Source organism: Lepisosteus platostomus, chromosome 26, assembly GCF_059453375.1.
Source record: "Lepisosteus platostomus isolate fLepPlt1 chromosome 26, fLepPlt1.hap1, whole genome shotgun sequence".
NCBI classification, from domain to species: Eukaryota; Metazoa; Chordata; class Actinopteri; order Semionotiformes; family Lepisosteidae; genus Lepisosteus; species Lepisosteus platostomus.
Genome location: NC_142636.1, coordinates 11,953,713 through 11,976,262, shown reverse-complemented (window position 1 = coordinate 11,976,262; position 22,550 = coordinate 11,953,713). Strand labels below are relative to the sequence as shown.

The window sequence follows — 22,550 nt, the reverse complement described above, 5'->3', positions numbered from 1 at the left end:
AGTGCCAGGCTGGGCCCTACAAAAACAGTTCAGTGGGATGAACACACTTTCTTTCCATGCTGTTGATGTGGGATCTTTTAAGAAATAGCACAGTGGGGATCTTGGATTATTTAGCTTTTGATAATCAAATGATGGGTTTCCTCAAAGTTAACATCATATGTTCATATTTATTGCTGGAGACTTAGGCTTCCATTTGAAAATGAAGATTACGTGTAGTATTTTCTTTGCTGATGTAAATTGAGTCTAAACTAAAAGATCAATAAGTAGCAATTGAATATGTGATTATTTTTTTTAAATGTTCAAAGGAAGAATGTTACATTTTTATTTCAAAGTGCAATAAAGTTCTGTATCTTTAATAGATACAGCTGAATATATGTGACCTTGATTGTACTATGATGTCTTTCTTAATAGTGACAAAGACCACATCTGAAATGTTTGTGAAGATTAATGATTAATGTATGTAATGGGAAAGGGTGCCAAGTCCTGTCATCCCAGCTACCGTCTGTAGACTGATTGTCTCTGCCAACGTGCAGAAGAAAATAATATTCTACTGTTATCTTTATTCAGGACTTTTCCATCCCATTATGTCTTTCACCGCTCATCACATTTAGTTTGTGCAGATCAGCATTTAGGTCAGTACAAAAACTGTTCTAACTCATTCGCTGTCTAATTATTATCAGGACAGGACATAATTTCATTTTACAATGTGGAAATTCGAAGACATCCATGCAGTGCTGTCAAAAAGGATTAAAATAATGCAAATGCGAAGGACCTTCACAGAATGATCAATGGGAATATGCAAATACACCATGTGTTGGAAGCACCCAAAAGCTTGTTGACAGGCTGGGATTATAAAAATATTTTGTAGAAATAAAGAATACATTCAGAGTTCTTTATCAGCCTGTGCTGTGGGTAGTTTGCCCCGGGGACTTCAGTACAGATTGTCAGAGATCAAGCTGTTACCTTTGCTGGGCATGTATGCTGTAATTGCTGTACTGTCACTATATTGTAAATCATATAAACTTTGGGAACTATCATAGTATTTTTTTTCCACTAGTGGAAGTCATGAAGCCAAGCAACAGCTGATTCTTCAAACGTATGGGGTGTCCTCTGGCTGCCATCCGATTAGTTGAGAAAAGTCTTCAAAATCTGGGTTCAGCCACAGCTGCAGTGTCCTGTCATGCGTCTACCCTAACCCCAATACCTCACTGCTGAGGTGGCTTCTTCACACTAGTCGGGCTAATGATGAATCTGATATAGCGTGAACTTCTTAGACTAATTTGGCTGCTGCTTCCTTCTGGCATAGATGGGGGAGTGCAATGGTTACTCAGCATCCAACCAAGAAAGAGATTTGCATCCAAATGGTTTTGTGATGAGACTGGTGGTCTCCAGTCTGCGTAATTCCCAACAGGTATTAAGGCCTTTAACATTAGTTAACTCATGATTAACCTCATGCAGTACACTGTCTTCCGCGATGTGTATTGTGACATCTCTTATGCCCAGGAATCTGATCTGGCTCCTGTTACAGTATATAGCAGTTTGATCCAGCTCAAATTTATCTTCAGCTCCAGACTCTGGTGTGCAAAGTCAATTCCACTTGCTAGATATTATGGGATTCCCTGACGTACTGTATTTACATTATGAATGTTTGCATACCCAGCAACTAAATGATGAAGCATGTCCAGCTCTATCAGTGCTTGCAGTACATAAAGAGTACAGAATGCATAGAGAGAATCAGCAGAATGTGCGCAGTTCCTCTGTCCAGAACTGGAACCAGGTGTTTTACACTGGGAGTCGTATTCATTCCATTGAGCTTTGAATTTGGGCACGCTTTCATAAACTTGGCATTGGCAAAGCTTGCAGAAGGCCCTGCTGTGCCACCCAGCTACCCGCTGAAGAAATGCAATCAGCAATTAAAAATCTTGATGACTTTTTCTCATCTAAGATCTAAAGTGTTTCATCTAGGAAAGGAGGGCAGAATTGCCAAGTGTTTTGCAGCCTCTGAGGTTCAGCTGAAAAAATCAAGCGCTGGCTAGAGAGGGGAGATTAAAGCCTCTTGATGTCTCCAGCATACAAAAACATCCTGTGCCTTCTACCTGAACGCGAGAGTGTGGGGCTTATCTTGCTTAATCCTGCATCAAATGGACAAAGCTATCTGAAGCTGCCGGCTGTGTTCATGCATTAAGTAGCTCTTCAGGGAATTGACGAGGAGAAATGGCAGAGCCTCAGTCATAACCCCGGAGAGAGAGAAAGATGAAGGAAGATCACATCAGGACAGTCTCTCTCACTTGGCATCTCCTTCAGATTTCACTTCTACCAGCAGTGTATTGAAGTATTGAAGCAGTGATGCTCTTAAATCATTACTTTCCTTTTGAAACAGAGGCTTCTGGCCTTGGCTTCCAGATCATCTATGGATCGCATAAGCGATTGTAAAAGGTGATGAAGATTCTTCTTAGCCTCAAGCTACATTTGCAAGATTTTAAATATTGAATTAGGGCATTGATGGGTGTAATGTTCATGCAGTTTTTATTGTAAAGGCAACCATTTTTATAGACATAGACTAGAAAAAGATCTTTTGGTGTCCTTTAAATGAAATTGGCCCCCATATCAGACTTTAGTCCCCCCCTTTAGTCTTTAACATAGTAGGCTTTAAGGGCACTTAATTCCAGTATTCAGTTTGCTTAAAGGCATTGACAGTCAGTTCTATCGAACTGTTTAGAAAAAACAGTAAAACATGAACCAGGGTTACAAGTGGTAACTATGATCGTGTTTATTTAAAACTGGGAAAATGAGGCACATACTGTATTTCTATAAAGGGTTGTGTTGTACGGAATAAGCTTCCCAGCCATGTTGTTGAAGGTGATTACCTACCTGCTTTCAAAACTGTGGCTGGCCCAGTTAGCTGCTCTAACACTAGATGAGCTCATTGGGCCAAATGGTTATGCTCTGCTATGAATTGAGATAATCCTTGCTTTTTAATAAGTGGACAGACTGGTATCACCGCTCAGAAGAAAAACATTTTTTGTTTTATTTTAAAACCACAGCAATTGAATAGTGTGAAAGAGCTGCAGAATTGTCAGGCTGCTGATACTGGGTTCAGTCGCAAGAGGGCGGACTAACTCCGCTCTGTGGAAGGAAAAAAGGCTAACGATGACTAGCTTTAAAGGGGAGCTACAGTCCCAGTTTTTCTGACCGGTTATTAAATCTTGGTAACACAATCAATAGACGGTTTTGCAAAATTTTACCAATACCGAATTAAGCACAAAATCATGAACTTTGTGAAACTACCGTATGGCCGCCATGTTGTTGCAAACCGCTGGTCTCCCCATGTGCGAGAGCGAGTGTTGGTGAGCATTGTGACGTGAAGCGCCTTTCCTGCTCACCAGTCACCGTAGTGACTAATGTAATGCGATGTACGAGCGGATGAGTACAGGTTGTACAGCAAACATTTCAGCAGAGAAATGTTCCCACGTGGTCTATGTGCAGAGTTAACAAGTAAGCAGTATTTCTGTTTCTGTCCGACTTTCTGTTGGATTAAAAGAGATGTATTCACAAGCCTGCTTGTTTACAATGTAATAGGGCCGTTCTACCTCCCTGGACGTTTTGTTGCCTTGTTCTGAATCACAGACATTGATAGCGATATGGCATCTGTTGTATGATGTAAATTGGAGGTTTTACACATCTCTGTGTACATTTTACTTTCTTTGTACTGTAGTTTGAAATGCACTCATCAAATTCCTTCTAACCCGAAAATATAAAGATAGCATCGCATTTCCTCTTTAAGTGCATGAATGGACAGTTTGGAGTCTTCTTTCTGTAGTGGTCCCCTCTAGGTTCCGTATTTGTTTTGTAGGAGACAACTTTTCAGGCTACAAAGAAATTATGTAGTTATATGCCACAAGTTAAGAGATAGAGTTAGGAATAATACATTTCACCATCAGGCCTTCTGGGACACCACAGAGCTCTTGCCTCTTGGTTTTCAGAGTGCCCTCAGGCATTGATTAAGGTTGGGAAAGCACTGTGAAGTTTTTTGTATAGAAAAGATAAGAGAGAATTAAGTGGCGGTTTGACTAGATGTATGGCCTATTATTAATTAGGAAGGCTTGTGATTAACAATAGGAGTGGTCTGCCACATCCCTCCTACAAAGATCTTGACTGCTAAAGTAACAGGCTTCCATTAGAACATATACAGCGTATTTGTGCATAAAATGGGGATTCATGTGTACAGTCTGTACAACACTACCTGCACTTTGAATGTTCCACAATAGGCATATATCACCCACAGGATGTGACTGTGTAATCTACAGGTTAATGTGACTTTTTCACTGTCTGCATAATTAGTAACAATGTACTTGTCCTATCCCTTTGATGCCATTAATTGCAAATGGGTCCTGGGTTTCCCCTTTTTAAAGCTCTGTATTGATTAAGCCATTGAAAAGGGCTAATTGATCTGCAGTACAAAATGAACTGGAGTGAATCTTATAATGCCCTGTTTCTCTCTCGCCCAGTGTTATCTTTATTGTGGTGCAACTTTACCCCACTCTCATTGTTTCCTGCTCATGTTGTTGTTAATTATTTTTGGCACTTGAGATCTATCTGAGGTGAATATGTAATTTCAAAGCAAGGCACTTTGTTGTTTGCTTTGCTTTTTATACTTTTATACTATTTCCACTTACGCAGGTTTATCAAAAGCACTCCTTTCCTAGCTGCATGCTTTTCTAGGCATATAATGATATTTTACACGTGCACTATGGCATTAACATTTAAATTGAAAACAGGACAAACCGCTTTTATGTCTGTCATGCAGGTTGTTTGTCTGAGGTCTTGTTGGCGAATCTAGATTCAATCAGCACAGCAGCACAGAAGCCACACAGAGACAAGATAGGGAACTCTGCCAAGACGAAGAGTTTTGTGATTGTCATTTTGTCAATAAAACTCATGCATCTGCAAGTTACCCTCGACACCAGATTGTCTTCATTGGCTGTGACATACTTTTTGCTGCCAAATATTATTAAACAGCCCCATTAAGTTGCAATGGATTTATCTTCCAATATAAAAATATTTAAATATATCAATGATAAACGTTCAACTGTTGTTACTTGAAGAAACAATGTCACAACTAAAGTGTCCTATAGTTCTGACAGCTATTGCTGACGAGATTAGGATTTCTTTGGAGTTGGGCAGAATTGCAGAATAAATGTAAGTCTCCAGGTAATAAAGCCTATGCCCCATGGAGAGGAATAGAGTACTTTGCTTTGCTTAGTGTCTTAATCCGTTCAGAAGAAGGTTCTTTAACCACATGATTCTGTTACTACCACAGCCTGTAGCCTGATCTCACCTGGTTTCAGACACTGAAATACTCTACCAAACACTACATATAATATTACTATGTTAATAACACAACTTACAAATAAATACAACCCCATTCCTCGTCTACGTGTAGCAGTGAGGCAGTTTTTTTCTTTGTAATATCTGCTTCCGTAAATCGCCCCTTCATCTCCGTGTTCTGATCTCTCCACAGACAATTCCAGAGACAATGAGGATTCAGGAATGGACACAGAGGATGAGCTAAAAAGGTCAGTGGATCCCTGCTTGACTAACCATCTTTGTAAAGTAAGTTGTGTCTGATACTGGTCTTGGGTGTTCATATTCAGGCAGGATTTTGAATCGCTTCATATTTGATCCATTTTCAAACGTTTACACATTAATACAGGAAATCAGATAAAGGTGGGATGAAATTTGGCCAGCAGTTGTACCAAACTCTGTATCAGAACCCAAACACTGGAGTTGAACCTGTTTCACAGAGTAGTCATGATGGAGTCTACAGTTAATTTTTCTGCATGGTACTACAGGAATTTGCATTTCCAAACAATTGTAAAAGTAAGCCAGAATTAAGTCAAAGTAGAGTGACGAAATTTCCCAACTTTGCAGTTATACAGCACATCCACCAGTTTTCATATAAGCTGGCAGATCTTCAAGAAACTCAAGTTAGCGTGCTATAATTGGAGATGACTGACTGTGGAGAATCCATCTTGTTGGACAGAATGGGTGTAATTTCACCTTGTCATGCTGAGCTGTCTTAAGTGTTTTTAAAACCAAGCTAGTCATTTTGATGAATGTTTCAAAATGCTATTCAGGTCAGGAATGACTGCCATTGAATGTCAATGCCTGATAGTACATCGCACATCTTTTCCAGTTGCCGAGACCTTTCTGCACAAAAAATATGGGAGAAAACAAGGTATTTCTAGAGGTGGCTTTTATTTTAGCTATTGAGCAGCACACCTGACTTTGAGATTGTAATTTCAGTCAATTAACAGTTCTCCCTGAACCTGACTGAAAGAAGTGTGACTTCTCTCACTTTTATTTTTGAAGCAGCCACAAACCTCACTCTTGTTAGTGTTAGTTGTATTAGAGCCCAGATTAGATTCTGTTTTTTTGTCCTCTGCGTCTTCATCTTTTCTGGGAATGCCTGCCTTACAGAATGTTGATTATTTGAACACAAAGTAGTTAAGTGCTGTAATTAAAGAAAAGAAGTCAATTTTTGGAGAAATAAAAGCAAATATAAAGTGGGAACAAAAGCAAAGCATACATTTGCAAAGCAAATATAAAATGTATGAATCATGTCATTTATTTATTTATAAAGTGCCTTTGAAAACTCAAGGAAACTCACTTCACCCGAAAGGATGAAGTGTCAAACAAGGAGCTAAACAAGGACACTGGGTCATACTTTAGGAAACAAATTCATTTAGGACTGCTGATAATAGGAGCCACTTTTACACAAGGATTTGGGGCATGAGGTCAAAAGAGAAATTACAAAGCAATCAGTACACAAGGAGTTCTGGGTACCTAGAAAAGGCTGCCCATCCATGTGGTTGAGGCCCAGACTCTCTGTCCTTTCAGGCTGGACCTGGATGATATTTTAGATTGACTTTGCGACTAAACTACAAAATGAGAGTAGACGGTTGGAGGACCTCCTCTTGTTTAAGGCTTTGTCTTCTGTTCTCCGTCGTGGTTGCTCGCCTTGACACTGCTTGGGCTCTGTAGTTCTTTTTGTGTAACGTGTGTGTGTGTATGTCCCAGGGTGGAGTCTGAGAATCGTGGCAAGAAGCTGGTGAGCCCGCAGGCGGCCGGAGGACAGGAGGAGGACTTGTACGCTGGATCCACAGATGAGAACACCGACGTCGAAGAAGAGAAAGACCAGCCTGTCCCAGAACTGCCAGGTGAGGCTTTCTCCTTATTTAATGTGACCAGGGTGATTTCGTACTATAGTATTACTTTTATGCCATTTATTCACTTTAACAATATTAACAATCAAAAAAACAAGAAAAAGCTTACTGAGTGCATTAGATGTTTTAATTTTAATCTTCCTTGCATGAATGGCAAAAAATGAGAGCTGGCAAGAAATGATCATTGATTATTTTCAAGCTAGCATAGCAAAATGAATTGAGTTGCATATATCATAATTCTTTATAATCTTAAGTATTATCTTCATCATTTTTTAATTTATGTAGCGTAAGGTAGGAGTGCAAGTAATTATTACCTCACTGGAAATGTTCAAACAGGTTCATAGCATTTTGTTGTAGTTTAATCTCGAGGTTTTAATATTGTCTGTTCCTGCAAGAGACCATTAAAGGCCTCTTGCTTTAATCATTGCGGTTATAGTACCTACGAGCCAATCAGACAGCACACAGCAAGCTCATGGTGTCTTCCAAACGTTATCACATATCGGATAAATAATACAGAGCAGTGGAGGCTGATCCTCTTCCACTTTGTATGACAACTTTTTTTATGATCTATCTCCAATATACCTGGTCCTTTCCAAGATATTTCCTATCTCCTTAAGAAATTGTATCTCTGTTTCCAAAGGTTTGAAAGCTCTAAACAACAAAGAGGGATTGGTTTCTGACTGTGCATAGAGGAATATTATGCCATTTTATCTTATCATGTTTTTACATTTTGTTATGTTGCAAAAATCGAATAGAAGTACATTTATATGCGGTTTTCTGTCACTGATATACACAACTTACTCTTGAATAGTAAAGTGGAACAAAAGCTTTGGAATATTTTTACATGTAATTTAAAAGCAAGCATTGAAATGTCATTTTTTTCCTTTTCCCGTAAAGGGCTATATAAAATAGTTTAGTATTATAATGTTTTGATCTGATACGTTTTCCCCACATTTGGTATGGCACAACACCTTGAGCCCAAGTGCATTTAATTTTTTAGTGAGATCACTCTAAAACTTGAATGAAGTCCACCTACTGTATGAATACTTTCTGGAGCCTCTGCATGTTCTGTTGCTAATTATGCTTCTAGCTTTCATTTTTTAAATGACCTTCTGCAGCTGGATAAATTGAACTATAAAGGTCACTTCAATTGCTAAGGACAACTTTGGGAATTAGGGTTAATTAAGAGTAAAATGAAAAGGGGGCATGTTACCTGCTACTTCACTAGTGCATCTTGGGAAGCCAGCTCCAAAACTGAGGACATTGATACTAATATGACCCATGCTTGCTAATCTTTGTAGCCCCCAGCATGTCTCGGTCGCACTCCCAGAGATCCACTAACCCAGTACTGTTCTACTTGTGAACTTTTCACTCCTCTCCACTGCAGTATTGTTTCTGCAATCAGGTCCTACAGTATATAGATTGCAATAGAGTGGATTGGAATTCCTGCAAGCTGAACAGCCCTGCTTTGCACTCACAGAAAAAAACTGTAAATGTGAAGTGATCATCATGGAGTCCTGACAAAAAAGCCATTTTAATGTATGCAACAGAAGGATATCCAGGACTCCTTTCCAGCTTTTTTTTTTACTGGTGGCATTTAATTTTTCCTCTAATCACATCCCCTGCAGTTCAAAAGGGGTGCAGGCGTGTCACGTCAAAGAGCCATGTTCTTCTCTCAGATCGGCATTTAATTAAGAACTCTCAATTACAAGAAAGAAGAAGCTAAAACCTGTTTCGTGCTTCACGGCCCATTTTGATAAATTAAAAAAGTAACAGTGGCAAATCTGAATGTGAATTTGAAATAAATTAATAATGTTGTTTTCATAGTCTGGTTCCTCAAAGCTCGGATGATCAAATCACGGCGAAAGGGAATTCATAGCAAATTTGTGTAGTCCTTTTATTATGACACTGAATGATGCCAGAGGATTTTAAAAAAGTCACTTTGGTTGTTGAAAAAGAGGATTGACAGATTCCCCACACATCTGGGAAGAAATCTTTTTTTCCTAACTCATCTTCTACAGTCTGCAGATTGTGTACCCAGCTCCCTCCTCCCCTGCCTTTAACTCGCATGTCTGCATACATATGGGTGACTCTCATAGCAGGTGGCCATTGAAGACACATAGTCCAACCCTGGGACAGAGCCAGAGCTGAGAATACTGATGAAGGATCAGGGAACAAAGCAGCAGTGTCTGGAATTGCACAAAAAGGTGCAGATGTTCTGGGGGAGGGGACATATTGCTGGTTTGTTTTTCAAAACCCAGACCCCTGACCAGCATACAGAGATTTGTTGATATATTTTGGTAATTGGTAAAATGAATAGAACTCCAACAGTCTTGCAAAATCGATGGCTCTCTCTGCGTAGGTTATTTTGCCCGAAAAAGTTTAAAATGAATATATTAATTTTTCAATCACACATTTTCTTAATTTCTATCCACCCAATATAGTACCATTGATTTTTTTAACACTATGTTTTGATGTTGCAATGAGGACATGCAGACACGCTTCTCCATCACGTTTCTGACAGAGGCATTCATCATTGACCCTTTGGGTAATAGGCAGTAATTGGAAGCGTGGCACTTCTCACTGATGCTACTGCAACCTTGCGGGTCACAGGAGTCCCTGTTGCTCTGATAGCTGAGAATACTGTGGTCCATTAAGGCACTGACTGTCTTGTCATAGGCCAGCCACAATTTGGCTTTGTGAATCCTGTGCCCACTCAGAACACAACATCCCCTTACAGAGCAGTTCAAGTTTTGACATATTGTAGGCTCCACACCACCTGACGAGACTTAGCATCACCTATCAAGAGAGTTAAAGGACTCTGACTGACAACACTGCAATCCTGTGGAGGTACCTGGCAAGTTGCAAGAGTCAATGTTGGCTTCTGCGTAGCTTATCCCTACCCTTAGGAATTTGCAAGACGAGGATAAGACCGAGATTGCTTTTGACATCTAGTTAAATACGTTTATCATTATCAAGTTTATCTGAAGTGCCTGTGCAATTTGAAATCTTTGAAATATTTCCTTAACATTTCTTTTTTCTTTGTTTGCAGAATTCCTAAAAGGGAAACACTTCTTCCTCTATGGGGAGTTTCCCAAAAAGGAGAGGCGTCTGTTATACCGTTACATCACAGCCTTCAATGGGTGAGTCCAAGCAACATTCAGTCAACTCATCCAGAACCTACCAGAGATATCGTTCTTCAGTTACTCCTGTATACCTCGTTGTTTAACTTAACTTTGTGATGCATTACACTGGCAGAGTGGGTTGGTGGTTGCAATATGAAGACGTTATTGTAGAGCACCTAACACCGAACTACTTGCAGAAAGCTGCAGATAACTGCAACTTATTGAAGATAGTTTTCTCTGAGATTGACTATTAAACCTTTGGACCTTTCCACCTTGGACCTTGGTGATCATTAAGGGGAACATCTCCTTGAGAATAAATCTAAAGGATGGCAGGAATATGCATCCTGTTTAAACCTCTGGCAATGTAATAACTTGACCAGGGCTCATTGCTATGCATTTAAAACTCAATTGTATGCCAAGCTGTTATCCATCAATCAGATTTTATTTTACAGGGCAGTTTCATAATCACTGCCCAACACAAAAGCACAGTAATTGCAAAGATTGCAAGTTACAGGACAAGTAGCATCAAGTAATGGATGGGTTTCAGAATCAATTATATGATTCTGTCAAGCTCTGCATATACAAGCCTCCAGAATGAGCACTTAAGATCTACAAGGCATTTATAAGAAGACTGTACATTTCTAAGACAACAGCCCTGTCTGAGTGAAGGATTCATATAAAATATCAGCTGCATATTGGAGGTAATAGCACTGACGAGAGAGTAAGGAGCAGTCGCTGTAGTTCCAATGAGATGGGAAGTTCAGTACAATTCATAGAGAGGAGGAACTGGTGTCAGCTTAAGTTTGAAAAAGCAGATCCTACAACCTACCACCAAAAGCCAGTGTATTAATTGGGGTGATCTTTAATAGAAGATCTTTAATAGAATGTGAATTTAGATATTAATAGATGGACACCTTCATCCAAGGTGACTTACATTTTCAAAACTACAGTTTTTAAAATGTAAGTATTTCACTACTACTGTATCAAAGAATCTAGAATAGGAAGAGAAAAATCAAAGGACAGGGGCTGATGAATAATAGACAGCTGGAGGTGACAGTAGCTATGTACCAGTAGTAGCAACTAACCCGCAGCCATTTCCTCAACTGGATTTGAATTTCAATGTACGTGTTCTTCACAGTTAGCCAGACCTGCCTAGATAAATTAGGACTGAGTGCTGGGTTACATGCTGCTGTCAGGGCAAGCGCGTGGGACTGAGTTCTCTCTTTCTCTCTGTGCACACAGGGTCATCGAAGACTACATGAGTGAAAAGGTCCAGTTTGTCATCACAGCACAGGAATGGGATGATAGTTTCGAAGACGTGAGTTTGACATCCTTGTGTTGCCTCTCCGCTCCCCACTCCTTCTCCCCTAAAGCTAGGGCTTAGGTTTGGCAAGGATTAGGGGCTGTTTGAGGGGGGTTTGAGGCTGAGCAATGTCGAAACTCAACAAAAGCAGCTGAAGGGTTTTCATGAGTAAGTTCATGAAGACATTGGGACGTTAGGCGAGAAACAAAGATCTTTGGGGATAATTGACTGACATCTTCAAAATCATAATATGCTTTTCTTGGGTGTTCAAAAAGGATTTCAAAGAATACCATCACTCTTTGCACACATTGAGATCAGTGATAAATTCAGAGCTGGAGGTTAACTATTAAACATGCTAGACTAGAGCTCTGTGGTTAAAAAGAATAACAGTCTGATCCAGTCTGGTAGACCGTCTAGCTGCTGTAAACTAAATTTTCTGAAAGAGTATTTAGAAATACGCTAAAGAAGTACAGTGCTCTGCTGCCTACTGAACCTTTAATTATCTTCAATAATCCACTCATGTTTAACTTGAGAAAAGAAGTCTTTAAACAAAACTGAAGACCTCTACTATAGAACATTAAAAAATGTACCTGCTTTTTTTCCATCTCTTAAATCTAAACTATAGCCACATGTAGGCTTACTGATTAAATATATACAGAACATGAATTCATAGAGTAAAATAATTAATCCTTTTTTATTATTTTACTGACAGAATATCATAATGACCCCACAGATGTAACTTGCACTTGTGCATTATGCAGTTAGTCAGTTTTAAAATAACGTAAGATCACTTTATTGGCCATATACAATTTCTTGTATTAGGAATTTGTCTTTTTGCATACCTCAACTTGCTCTCCATGAGACACACTGACAGGGAGAGAAGCTTGGGGTCAGAGTGCAGAGTCAGCCATTGTACAGCACACCTGGAGCAGTTGGGGTGAAGGGCCTTGCTCAGGGGCCCAACGGAGTAGGATTCCTCTGCCGGCCGCGGGATACGAACCGGCAATCTTCCAGCCACAGGCGCAGATCCTGAGCCACAGAGCCAGGGTTAAAAGCCACACAGAAAATCTAATTAGCTAGTGATCTTGTTTAAGATTGAGATATGTTGAATACCCCTTTTCACACATCCTCCTGCTATCCAGTTCTCCTTGGGTTACATACACTTCTTGCTCTTGAACTCAGTTAAACTATTTAAAGAGAAACATCTACAAAATTTCAGTCAAATGGCCTGCAGAAATCTTCACCTAAACTATGTTGAATCTGAATAATATTAAAAAAATACTAGGAGTAAAAAAACTTCTGGCCAACGTTAAAATTTTTCTTCTCAAAGTTTCCATTCAGTGATAGGGATCGCTGTTACACTATTCTCCTTTTCCGTTGATAGTGCTCAAAATGCGATCTTTTTTTGCTCAACCTTTCCTCCAGCAAATTCTATGAAGCAAAATCTACAGGATGCAGATCAAAAAGACTATGATCTTTTTGAATTTCTGGGCAAGCCGTACCGTGTGTTCATGTTCCAAGTCATTAACAACCTCCTGCCAATCTGCACCTAACCGATTTATGGAGCATCAGTTAACTGTTATGTCAGTTGTGTTTATGTGGAGTTTTCATTCATGCTTAGGCCTTGGGGAAGTATCCATTATTCAATGATCTCTCGATAGCACTGCTGTCATTTGAAATTTGGTAAATGGATTCCTAATTAGAGTCTGGACTCACCCCCACACACAATCCATGTTACTGCCTTCTTATTTTTCCTTGAAAAATTTTGTTTAGCTTTAGACTGTGGGGCAAAGTGGCCTTTCTAAGTAGTCTTATATGTATAAATGACTACGTGATTAAAGTTGCTGTCTTAAATTCTTCATCACAACGCTGCCTATGTTAAGATGCTACTTGCTGAGAAGCAGCTGCAGTTTCTCAGTGCTCGGCTAGTGCACCTTTGAAATGTTTATTCTGTCACCAGCAGTCGAGAGTGAAAGCTTCCCTTAGATTTCAGAGCTGTCACTTATACTCTTCCCTCTGTTGCCCAGTTTAGTAGTTAGCCGTTCATCCCTGTAAATTCACAAATGACCTTGTGATTTCAGGACACACACACGAAGACAAAACTCAAATTCAGTTTTTAAGAAGCAACTTGGATTATTTATAGAAGCAATTGTGAAAGGTGGATCAGATTCTCTCATTTGTAGGTTGTTTCCTAAGTTCTTAACTTTCAGTATTATGAATTCTTTACTTTTAAGTTCAGGGACAATATATTTGACTGTTGCCACCTTCTTGTTGGGTGTCAAGCAAAATCAGGTTGCATGGATGCTACTGGAGACCTCAAGGAAAACCAGATTGCTGCTGTAAGGCTATAAGTATTATTGGTGGGCCTGTGGGTCACTGAATGAAAATTTCTGAACCAGTGGTCAGGTAAAGGTGAATATGGACACTTCATCAGCAGGAAGTAAAGTCTTTGGGATGTTAAAATAAGATCCTGGCTGCTTTAGGTAATTAAAGATTCCAAGGCACAGTTCATAAGAGTAAGGCTGTGAATATGAGTGTCCTGGGTAAATTCCACACTGTAACTCTCAATCAGGTTCACTCTTGGTTGGATTGACAAACTGTTTCTCACTTCTCCTCCTGGTCTGCTGGGTAGTGGAGCTGTTGTGTGACACTCAGATGAATGCTTCAGTGGTGAATGAAGTTGGTCTCTCATATCTAAAGAGCTTTGGGATCCTTCAGGATGAAAAACGGTATATAAATGCAAGGGGTTTATTGATAATAATGTACATTCCTGGTGCAGTAAACCAATCTTCAAGGTGTGTGGTTAGATGTGTCACACAGATCACTCAGAGACACTGGACTGGGATTACCAGCAAAGATTCTGATTTTGTTTCGGTCACTTGTATGAAGCAGAGGTGAGGTGTTAATCTTCCCTCCCTGTGAATCTCTATCTCTTTCACTTTGCAGATCTACTATTGTACTTAACTGATGTCAAGGCCGGGGTCACTCAATATCCGCTGTGTCTAAGCCCTATAAAGGATTATACCCCAGATCAGAGCCTTTTCCAGCATTAAGATTCGTCTGCGATAAGGTTGTTCACAGAATGATGGAAAAGTTCAGCGGCATTCAGAAGACAAGCCAGAGGGTATAGATAAGATTTTAAAACCCGTAGAAGGCACATCTCTACAAAAAAAGCACCCTGGAAACAGCTTTCACTGACAAAAGTGTCAGCGTTAATTTTAGCTGTCATCCTTCTTAATAGCAGTGTGACTTTCCAGAAATGACAGTCCTTTGTGATTAGGATGGAAACACATGAATATTATAATGCAAAGAGGGGTGACTATATGTATCAGATGGAAATGAGAAACAGCTTTTCTCCATATTCATATTTTAGCCAAAAAATCTCCTTGACCCGTCTGTTTGGATAGAGAGAAAAGAAGATGACAGAGAGCCCCTTGGGTTCCTTAGAGTCCATCCTCAAAACAAAAATCTTACTCGGGATAACACATCCTGAGCCTGGAACAGGATTTACAAATGGAACTACAGTAGACTCTCTTAATATCTAGATAGTTTCAAATTTCTCACCTTGGTTAATTAAAATACTTTCTATCAAGCATACAGGTAGTTCTCGATTTACTCCTAAATTACACTTTTTTGGTTAACTTAACTTAAAAAAATATATAAAGTTTCTTAATTTAGGATGAAATTTGTTCTCGTTGTAAGACGTTTGGCTGCAGTCAGTAGCTGGTGATCTTCAGTAATGGGTTTTTAGGCATTATATGCTGTGCATTTGCAGTTGCACACCAGGATGAAAATTGCCACTTGGCTGGCACACAGGTAGCTAGGCAAAATTGTCTTTACGTTAAAATTACCCTTTATGTTTTGTGGAATAGATTTTTTTTTTCCCCGCAAAGGTGATTGATAGGGCCAGTTTCCTTTCAGAGAATGAAGACTTCTGCCCTGAAATTGTCAGAAGGCTGTCCTGTATCATCTCTTGCAGGAAAGGTTTAGTTATCATGGTGCTGCTTTTGAAGGTACCTCTACGTCTCAGAGGAAAAGAAGCAATAGAATTTACAGGGCCCACCTTTAACCTACCAATATTTACTGCGTTTTTCACAGTGGTTCTATTTTTAAACTACTGTCAGTTCTCTTGCTTGAAAAAAAAACATTTTTTCTGATTCTGAATTAACTCTCCTACACTAAAAAGCTACTCTTCTATACTAATGTACTAGATCCAGGACACGTGTTTTAATGGAACTCCCATCTCTTTTTTCTAATTCCTCACATGGGGATTCCTGGAGATTCTCTATAAAATTATGTAGAGCTTTGAGGTTTTCTGGTGACCTCAAGTGAAATCACAGCACGTTTTCAGACGCTGTGTCACAGTATGTTTTGCAACAGAGCAAGAATCACCCTGACCTTTATCTTCAGAGGTCAGAGTGAACTCTCAAGCATGTTTTCTTTTTCGCCCTGACAGATGTTCTAAGAAAACGCTTGACTTTCTAGAGCCCTATCTACGCACACAATACTGGTCAAACTGGTGTCTGTGCCTCTTGTGCATTCTCATTCATGAGCTCTTTCACAGAGTGGTTAATATTGCCGGAGTTCTTTCAGGAGTGGATATTTTGGACAGAAGGTTTCACTGGAAGCCTATCCTTCAAGCAGAATTTGTTCATTTGGAAAAGTAGAAATACAGGGGGTCCCGTTTATGCCTGACATATATATTTTTGAAACAAAAAGGTTGGTAAAGAAAAACACAAATTAAATTACATTGACATATGAACAAGAGTTACATTTTACTCTTAACACCTTACGTGTAACGGTACAGAAAATATTTGCATTGTAAGTCCCATTTGTATGACTAGCAACTACACTACCATACTTAAAGTAGAAATCAATAAATTCAGCTTGTGTTGCCACACCGTAATGATCTAGCATTCAAATTTTCAAGGGCTCACTATAAATGACAAAGAAAATTAGTCAGTTATAATTAAACCCAGATATTTAAAATATAAGTGTCAGATATAAAAGGTACACTTTGTGTGAGCAGATACCTTTGATGAGTCTTTCACTGTTTGTCTTACAGGCCCTGATGGAAAACGGCAACCTGTCCTTTGTGAAACCACGCTGGATCTACATCTGCAACGAGCGTCAGAAACTGGTGCCCCATCAGCCCTACGTGGTTGTTCCCCAGGCCTAACACAGCAGGCCCCCAAAATTAGCCAATAGCAGGCAAGATACACAATCCACCAGCAAAGTAAATATGTAGGACAGGACCCTAGCAGACAAACCTCTCAGGATTTATCATGCTGCCTGCACAACATGGCATCACAAGACTTTTCAGCCTCAGAGTTCAGATTTCAGCCTTTTTTTTTTTCCTCACCACCATCTAAAGAACAGGAGCCTGGGATGACGTGAGCATGGCAAATGTTCTTTTAAACTGACTGACAACCATCCCCGATACCTTGGGGATGAATTTCACAACTTGTTTTTTTGTTTCTTGATGTTGTTGCTGTTTTTTTTTTACATTGGCTTAAAAACAAATAAAAAGACATTTCAGGGACGCTAGTTGATCCCTTGCCTTCTGAAGGTGAATGATTGCCTCTCTGCAGACTTTAAGTGTGATTCAGCCTTCAGTTCTCCATAAGAAAATCGCTGTGCAGCTCTCTTCAGGCATCATGATACTGAATACAGTACTGAATGCTGCAGAAGTCAAACTTAGGTCTGACTTTTCCACTCTTCCACCAGAGACAGATGGATTCCTGCTCACTCCTTGCTTTTTGTGCAGTATTCTTGGCCGGGATTGTAACCCCCATAACAGAGCTGTCCATACATCACACAGCAAGTGATTACCCTTCAGACTATTCAGACAGTGGACAGCCTCCTCCTGTGATGCAAGATGAATCTTACAATGAGAAAGTCTCTCACAAGCTGGCTGTTTGCTGTTTTGCTATATTTCCTAAGCTCAAGGGCAAGAATTTATTGGCCGTTAAGGTCCAAATCAAAAGGTACACATGACCAAAATGATATTTAGGGTGCACAGTATACAATTCGGAATTTGCTTATTCTAGTAATATCAGTGCTGAAATCTGTTTCGGGAGGTGTGGCAGGGGGACAGCAGAGAGTGAGATGGGAGGTCCTTGCCTCGGATATGTTTCCCAGAAATCCTTGGGAAATGAATGACCTGGCACTAGAGTAGTTGGAAGAAGATCAGTTAGCCGTCTGAAGCAGATGCGTCCTACGTGGTCTTTCCTTGTAGTAATTGACCAAGACAAAAATATATTGAAAAACTCCCCAAAAAAGTGCTGCATCAGTGTGAGGGAGCAAAGCTCTTGGCTGAATTAGCTGCTTGGAGAAGGGAGCAGAACTTCAGCGACAGTGCAACCCTGAAGGTAAAAACAAGCTGGACATCGGCCAAATGTGGCTTCGAGTGGAAAAAAGGTTTGGCTTTGTTTGCCTCCATTGGAAAATAAAAAGCTCCTTTTTCCCCACCATATTGACCATCTCCAAGTGTGTCTGTAAGCCCGTACACACCAACTTCACCTACTGTAAAGATCTTGTTACGGCACTACATATTACCTGAACATACGGAGTTAAAACAAGGAGTCGGCAGCTAACCCTGTTACTAGTGTCAGATTCTACCCTTCTCTTTTCTGAAGCCACATTCTGCTGACCTGCCATCTTCCTTTGGCTCGGCTTCCTTCTTGCCTCTCAGAGGATCTATCCTGGAGGTTGTGCACCCTTATCCTTGTAGCTGTTTCCATCTGCCCTTGGTTTCCTCACTCAGCCTGATGCAAAGTTTCATGGAATCTGCTCTCTTGGTCAGAGACCACAGGAAGCTTTCACCATGTGCTTTACCAGTCACTTTCCTCCTGCTTAGCAGATGGCGGGTTATTCCCCTTGGGCTTCAGGGGAAGTCTCTTTTAGAAGATGTTGGTTTGCAGTAAGTACATTTGTAGAGCAATTGAAAGGAAACAGTCCACCACCAGTTTTCTCAGATTAGTATGAGTTTGGGTGTGCTGTCTGGCAACAGGGCATTTGAAGAGGTCAAACAGTGTTAAATGGCAGCCAGCCAGTCCAAACAGGGCAATAACACTCTTCTATTGTAAATGCGTTTGCTCTTGGGCAGAGGACATTTGAATTACAGCAACAAAAGGACAATGAGGTCTGCTGTGCCAGAAGATACTTAACAAATTGTGCTGAACATATAGTAGATACTGATGAATGGATACTACGTGATATCTGGCAGATACAAGAAGCTTGGGAGCCTTTGATCTATCTATTGAACAGACAGTTTAATCAACAGTTTCTTAATGCTTGTCTATAAAATGACTTTCAGGGACTAGAGCTGAGCTACACATCAGCTACTGTGTCAGAGTTACTGGCAGCAGGACCTAGGTTTGACATTTTATCTGAAGGACTGCTCACACAGAGGTTAAGTAACTTGTTTGGGGGTGATGTGCAGTATACTATATACTAAGAACCTCCTGGCAAAAACCCTTTACCTTAACCACAGAAGACCTGGTCTCCTCATCACATACTATAGTGTGAGCTAACGTTTTCCTATCCTCCCTATACATCCTTTCGTCTGCAATGACAAAATGCACTGCACAATGAAGATCTCGCCTTTATACATTTGCAGTTGAACTTTTCTTACAAGACTGCTAAATATATAATACATGCAGACAGGGTGAGAACTCTGTAGGACTGGGATTAGTACTTTATTTTTAGGACTGCAAAGGATGGGAGAGTTTGACATTTGAAGATCCTAACAAATGATAAAGATTCAAACCTTCATTATTTGCTTAATTTTCTGATGAGGTCATCATAATTGCTAGTAAATATATTGAATGAAAACGCATTTATGTAGCGAGCGATCCATCTAAATGAAATAAGACATTTATGTGTACTTTTAGATTTTCTTATACACAACTGTTTTTATATCTGAAAAGAAAGCAAGCTTTTATACGGTCCATGTGACTGATACTACTTGCAATTCTGTGAAAATCTCCTGTTTCCAATGCTCAGCAAGAGCAGCCTGCTGCAGACAAAATAATCTAGGCTAAATTGCACAAAACAAATGTTTATTAAGTCGCATTAAGTGCAGGTTAGAAGTTCTAATCAATTTTAATATCCCTATTAAACAACAAGGTGCAGATCACTATCGGATCAAACGAATAGCAGAAAGTAAATGTGGATTTTGGCAATTACGTAATGTTAGAGGTATGTTAAACAGTCCTTTTTGACATCATTGTTGATTAGGTATACATCTTGAACAAAGATATCAGATATTAGATAAAATAATTTTCATTTAAACTCTTTGAGTACTACATATCCAGAAATAGTCAAACTTTCAGTAGTCTCCTGGTAGTAACAATGGTATTGTATGTACATTTTCACCACTATCTGACATTTTTATTGCATCGGTATCACTTCACATACCAGTGAAAACGTCTGACAGAAAAGGGGGATTCTAGATCTATTTCTCTATTCAGATTGAAGGAATAAGAATTTATGTGACAAATCAAGTAGCTTTTTTTTTTTGCAGAAAATGAATCTATCCCTGAGCAGAAGAAAAATAAATATATCAACCTTCCATCTAATGATACAGTATGTGTCCAGTTAAAAGGAGAGGCCAGTGAAACGAAAAAGTTGTAGCAGAGAATCCTGTCATGCCAAAGCTCACAAATGGGTATAAACCATAGTAGCAGAAATATTCAACTTTCTGAATACAATACTTCCCATTGGGGAAGTCTTTCTTTTTCTTTGCACAAAAAGAATTTGCCGAAGTGATACTGGGCCACATACAGTAATGGCAACTCCATTTGGGGGGGGGTCTGATATCGTCTACTTTTGCGAGCAATCCATTTGTCAGATAGCACTGCCATGAGCACAGACCCCTGAATAAAATCAAAAGGCTAGTGTCTGCCTTCAAGAAACGTTTGCCCAGAGTTCGTTCTGCACACTTTCGTTAGGTGCTTCAGTAGACAGTGTGGCTTCACAAGGCGAGGGACAATAAAATCGTCAGCCTGTACGTTCAATTATCAGCTCACAAAACTTCCAATATATATGTACAATCATTCTGCCATGACACTCGTCAAATGTGTTCTCACTGATTATTTGCTATCTCATTATAGCATTCAGCCTTTGTATTGCCTGTCTCCAGTGCTTCACCATTATAGATTGATGCAATGCACACAGGGAAAATTGAATTTCCCTTGTGAGTGATGCTTAAATGCATCATTCCAAAACTCGTCAAGTTTCTGTTAACAAAAGGGGGGAAAAAACGTCTGCGGCTTTGCAGGTTTGAGACCACTTTTGAATTCCTAGCCAGCGGATGACCCTTTCATTCATGCCCTCTTTTCACAGTGATTGTACTGTGATGTTGAGCAGATTTCAGTGATGTGAAAAGCTCTTCTGGGCTCATGGGAATGGCTGCTGTAACAATTGTACAGGAAACTGCTGAATGAATGTTAACAGGCCACTATTAGAACCAATTTTCCCCCATCTAGGACTTATCCCTCTAATTCCTTTATTATATTTCTAGCTCATTGTACACCTAATGATAGAGCTATAGTTATGTGCTAGTCGCCCTCATGTTTCATTAATCTGTGCTCAAAAGTTGCCAACATTTGAAACTGATTTGTGTGCTCTGTGGCAGCCATTACAGCTGCGAATGAGCCATTTTAAACTCCAACCGTGTCTGAATCATTGGTATCTGGTGATGAAGAAAAGCACTGCAGTATTTCCCCTCTTTATTTCCTGAAAAAATCCTAATTCATCTTTCAATGCAAAGAGGATGTAGTACTATCAGTACTCACCTTTTGTTTTCCAAAAAAACTATTCTTGTTTAACACCACAGTCTACTTCAAAAGATAATCAATAGAAAATAATGAAAGTAAAGTATCAGTGTTTCAGTTGTGATCAGCAGAACAGTTCTTTCTCCTTTGTGGGTTACATACATAGAGCCCTTCAGAGAAAGAGGAAGGGGGTAGGCTTAGATTGAAAACTCGGGATTGGATGTAGAAATTTGACTGAGTATCTAGCTGAATTAAAGTGATCAATTGCACTCAATAATTAAGTGTTTGGCTGGATTAAAAATCACAAGAACCATCGATACTGCAGTACAAAGATAGAGAGTCACCGCTCTGGGTGATACATATCGGACAGCCATCTGATTGATACAGTTACCTCTGTAAACACTGCAGAGCTACTGTACGCTTCAATGGTGCTTTGTCAATTACCAACTGGTGCTTCTGGGGTAGGTGGCTTTTTCTCTCAGTGTTTTATTTTTTGCATAAAGACAGTTGTATGGAGGAGGATGAAGCCTGACAACTGACAAGTTTTACTTCAATTACTGTTACTCGTGTTTTTAGTTTGATTTTTAAATAAAGAACAATGACAAATTAAGTTTTCTCTGCTTTAATATTCCCTTATTTCTTTCATATGTGATCACCTGATACAGGTAAAGTAAAAGAAGCAAGCTAAAATGGCCGTGAGTATATAGGTTTTGGCAATGATGATCTGATCTAGACCTACAGTACTGTTTTGTCATTTTTGGTCTTAAACTAAATTAACTGGTTGTGGATTATGCATATGAACTCCATACTCTTTGCCACTCTTGCAGAATAAGAACTGATAATTTGCAAAAAGGTGCATTTGATACAAATAAGACCTGATTTTACCAATTTAACATTTAAAGGTTTAAAAAGACTAAAAATCAGCTCTGTTGAGCCTTAAGTGGCTAGATTTCAATACTAACAAAGATAAAGAGAACTGTTCACAACATATCCATCTTGTGTCATCTTTAAATGGTACAAATAATTGATTTTTCAATGGGGATTGATGTTTCCTTTGTTTAATTGGATTGTTTGAATATCTTTGGCATTGGGCTTGTCTTAATATTTCAGGAGCAAT

The 22,550-nt window shown here is 39.5% G+C and overlaps 1 protein-coding gene across 1 annotated transcript in view; it reads left to right on the top strand.

Annotated features, from left to right (window-relative positions):
* Positions 1 to 22,043, top strand: part of xrcc1 (X-ray repair complementing 1) — a 53,336-nt gene extending 31,293 nt beyond the window's left edge. Inside the window, exons 13-17 of the mRNA XM_088621630.1 lie at positions 5,522 to 5,576; positions 7,081 to 7,220; positions 10,279 to 10,369; positions 11,594 to 11,669; positions 16,720 to 22,043. Of these exons, the coding sequence (XP_088477756.1) occupies positions 5,522 to 5,576; positions 7,081 to 7,220; positions 10,279 to 10,369; positions 11,594 to 11,669; positions 16,720 to 16,833 (476 nt within the window). The 3' untranslated portion in view covers positions 16,834 to 22,043. The remainder of the gene's footprint in view (positions 1 to 5,521; positions 5,577 to 7,080; positions 7,221 to 10,278; positions 10,370 to 11,593; positions 11,670 to 16,719) is intronic.
* Positions 22,044 to 22,550: the final 507 nt, after the last annotated feature.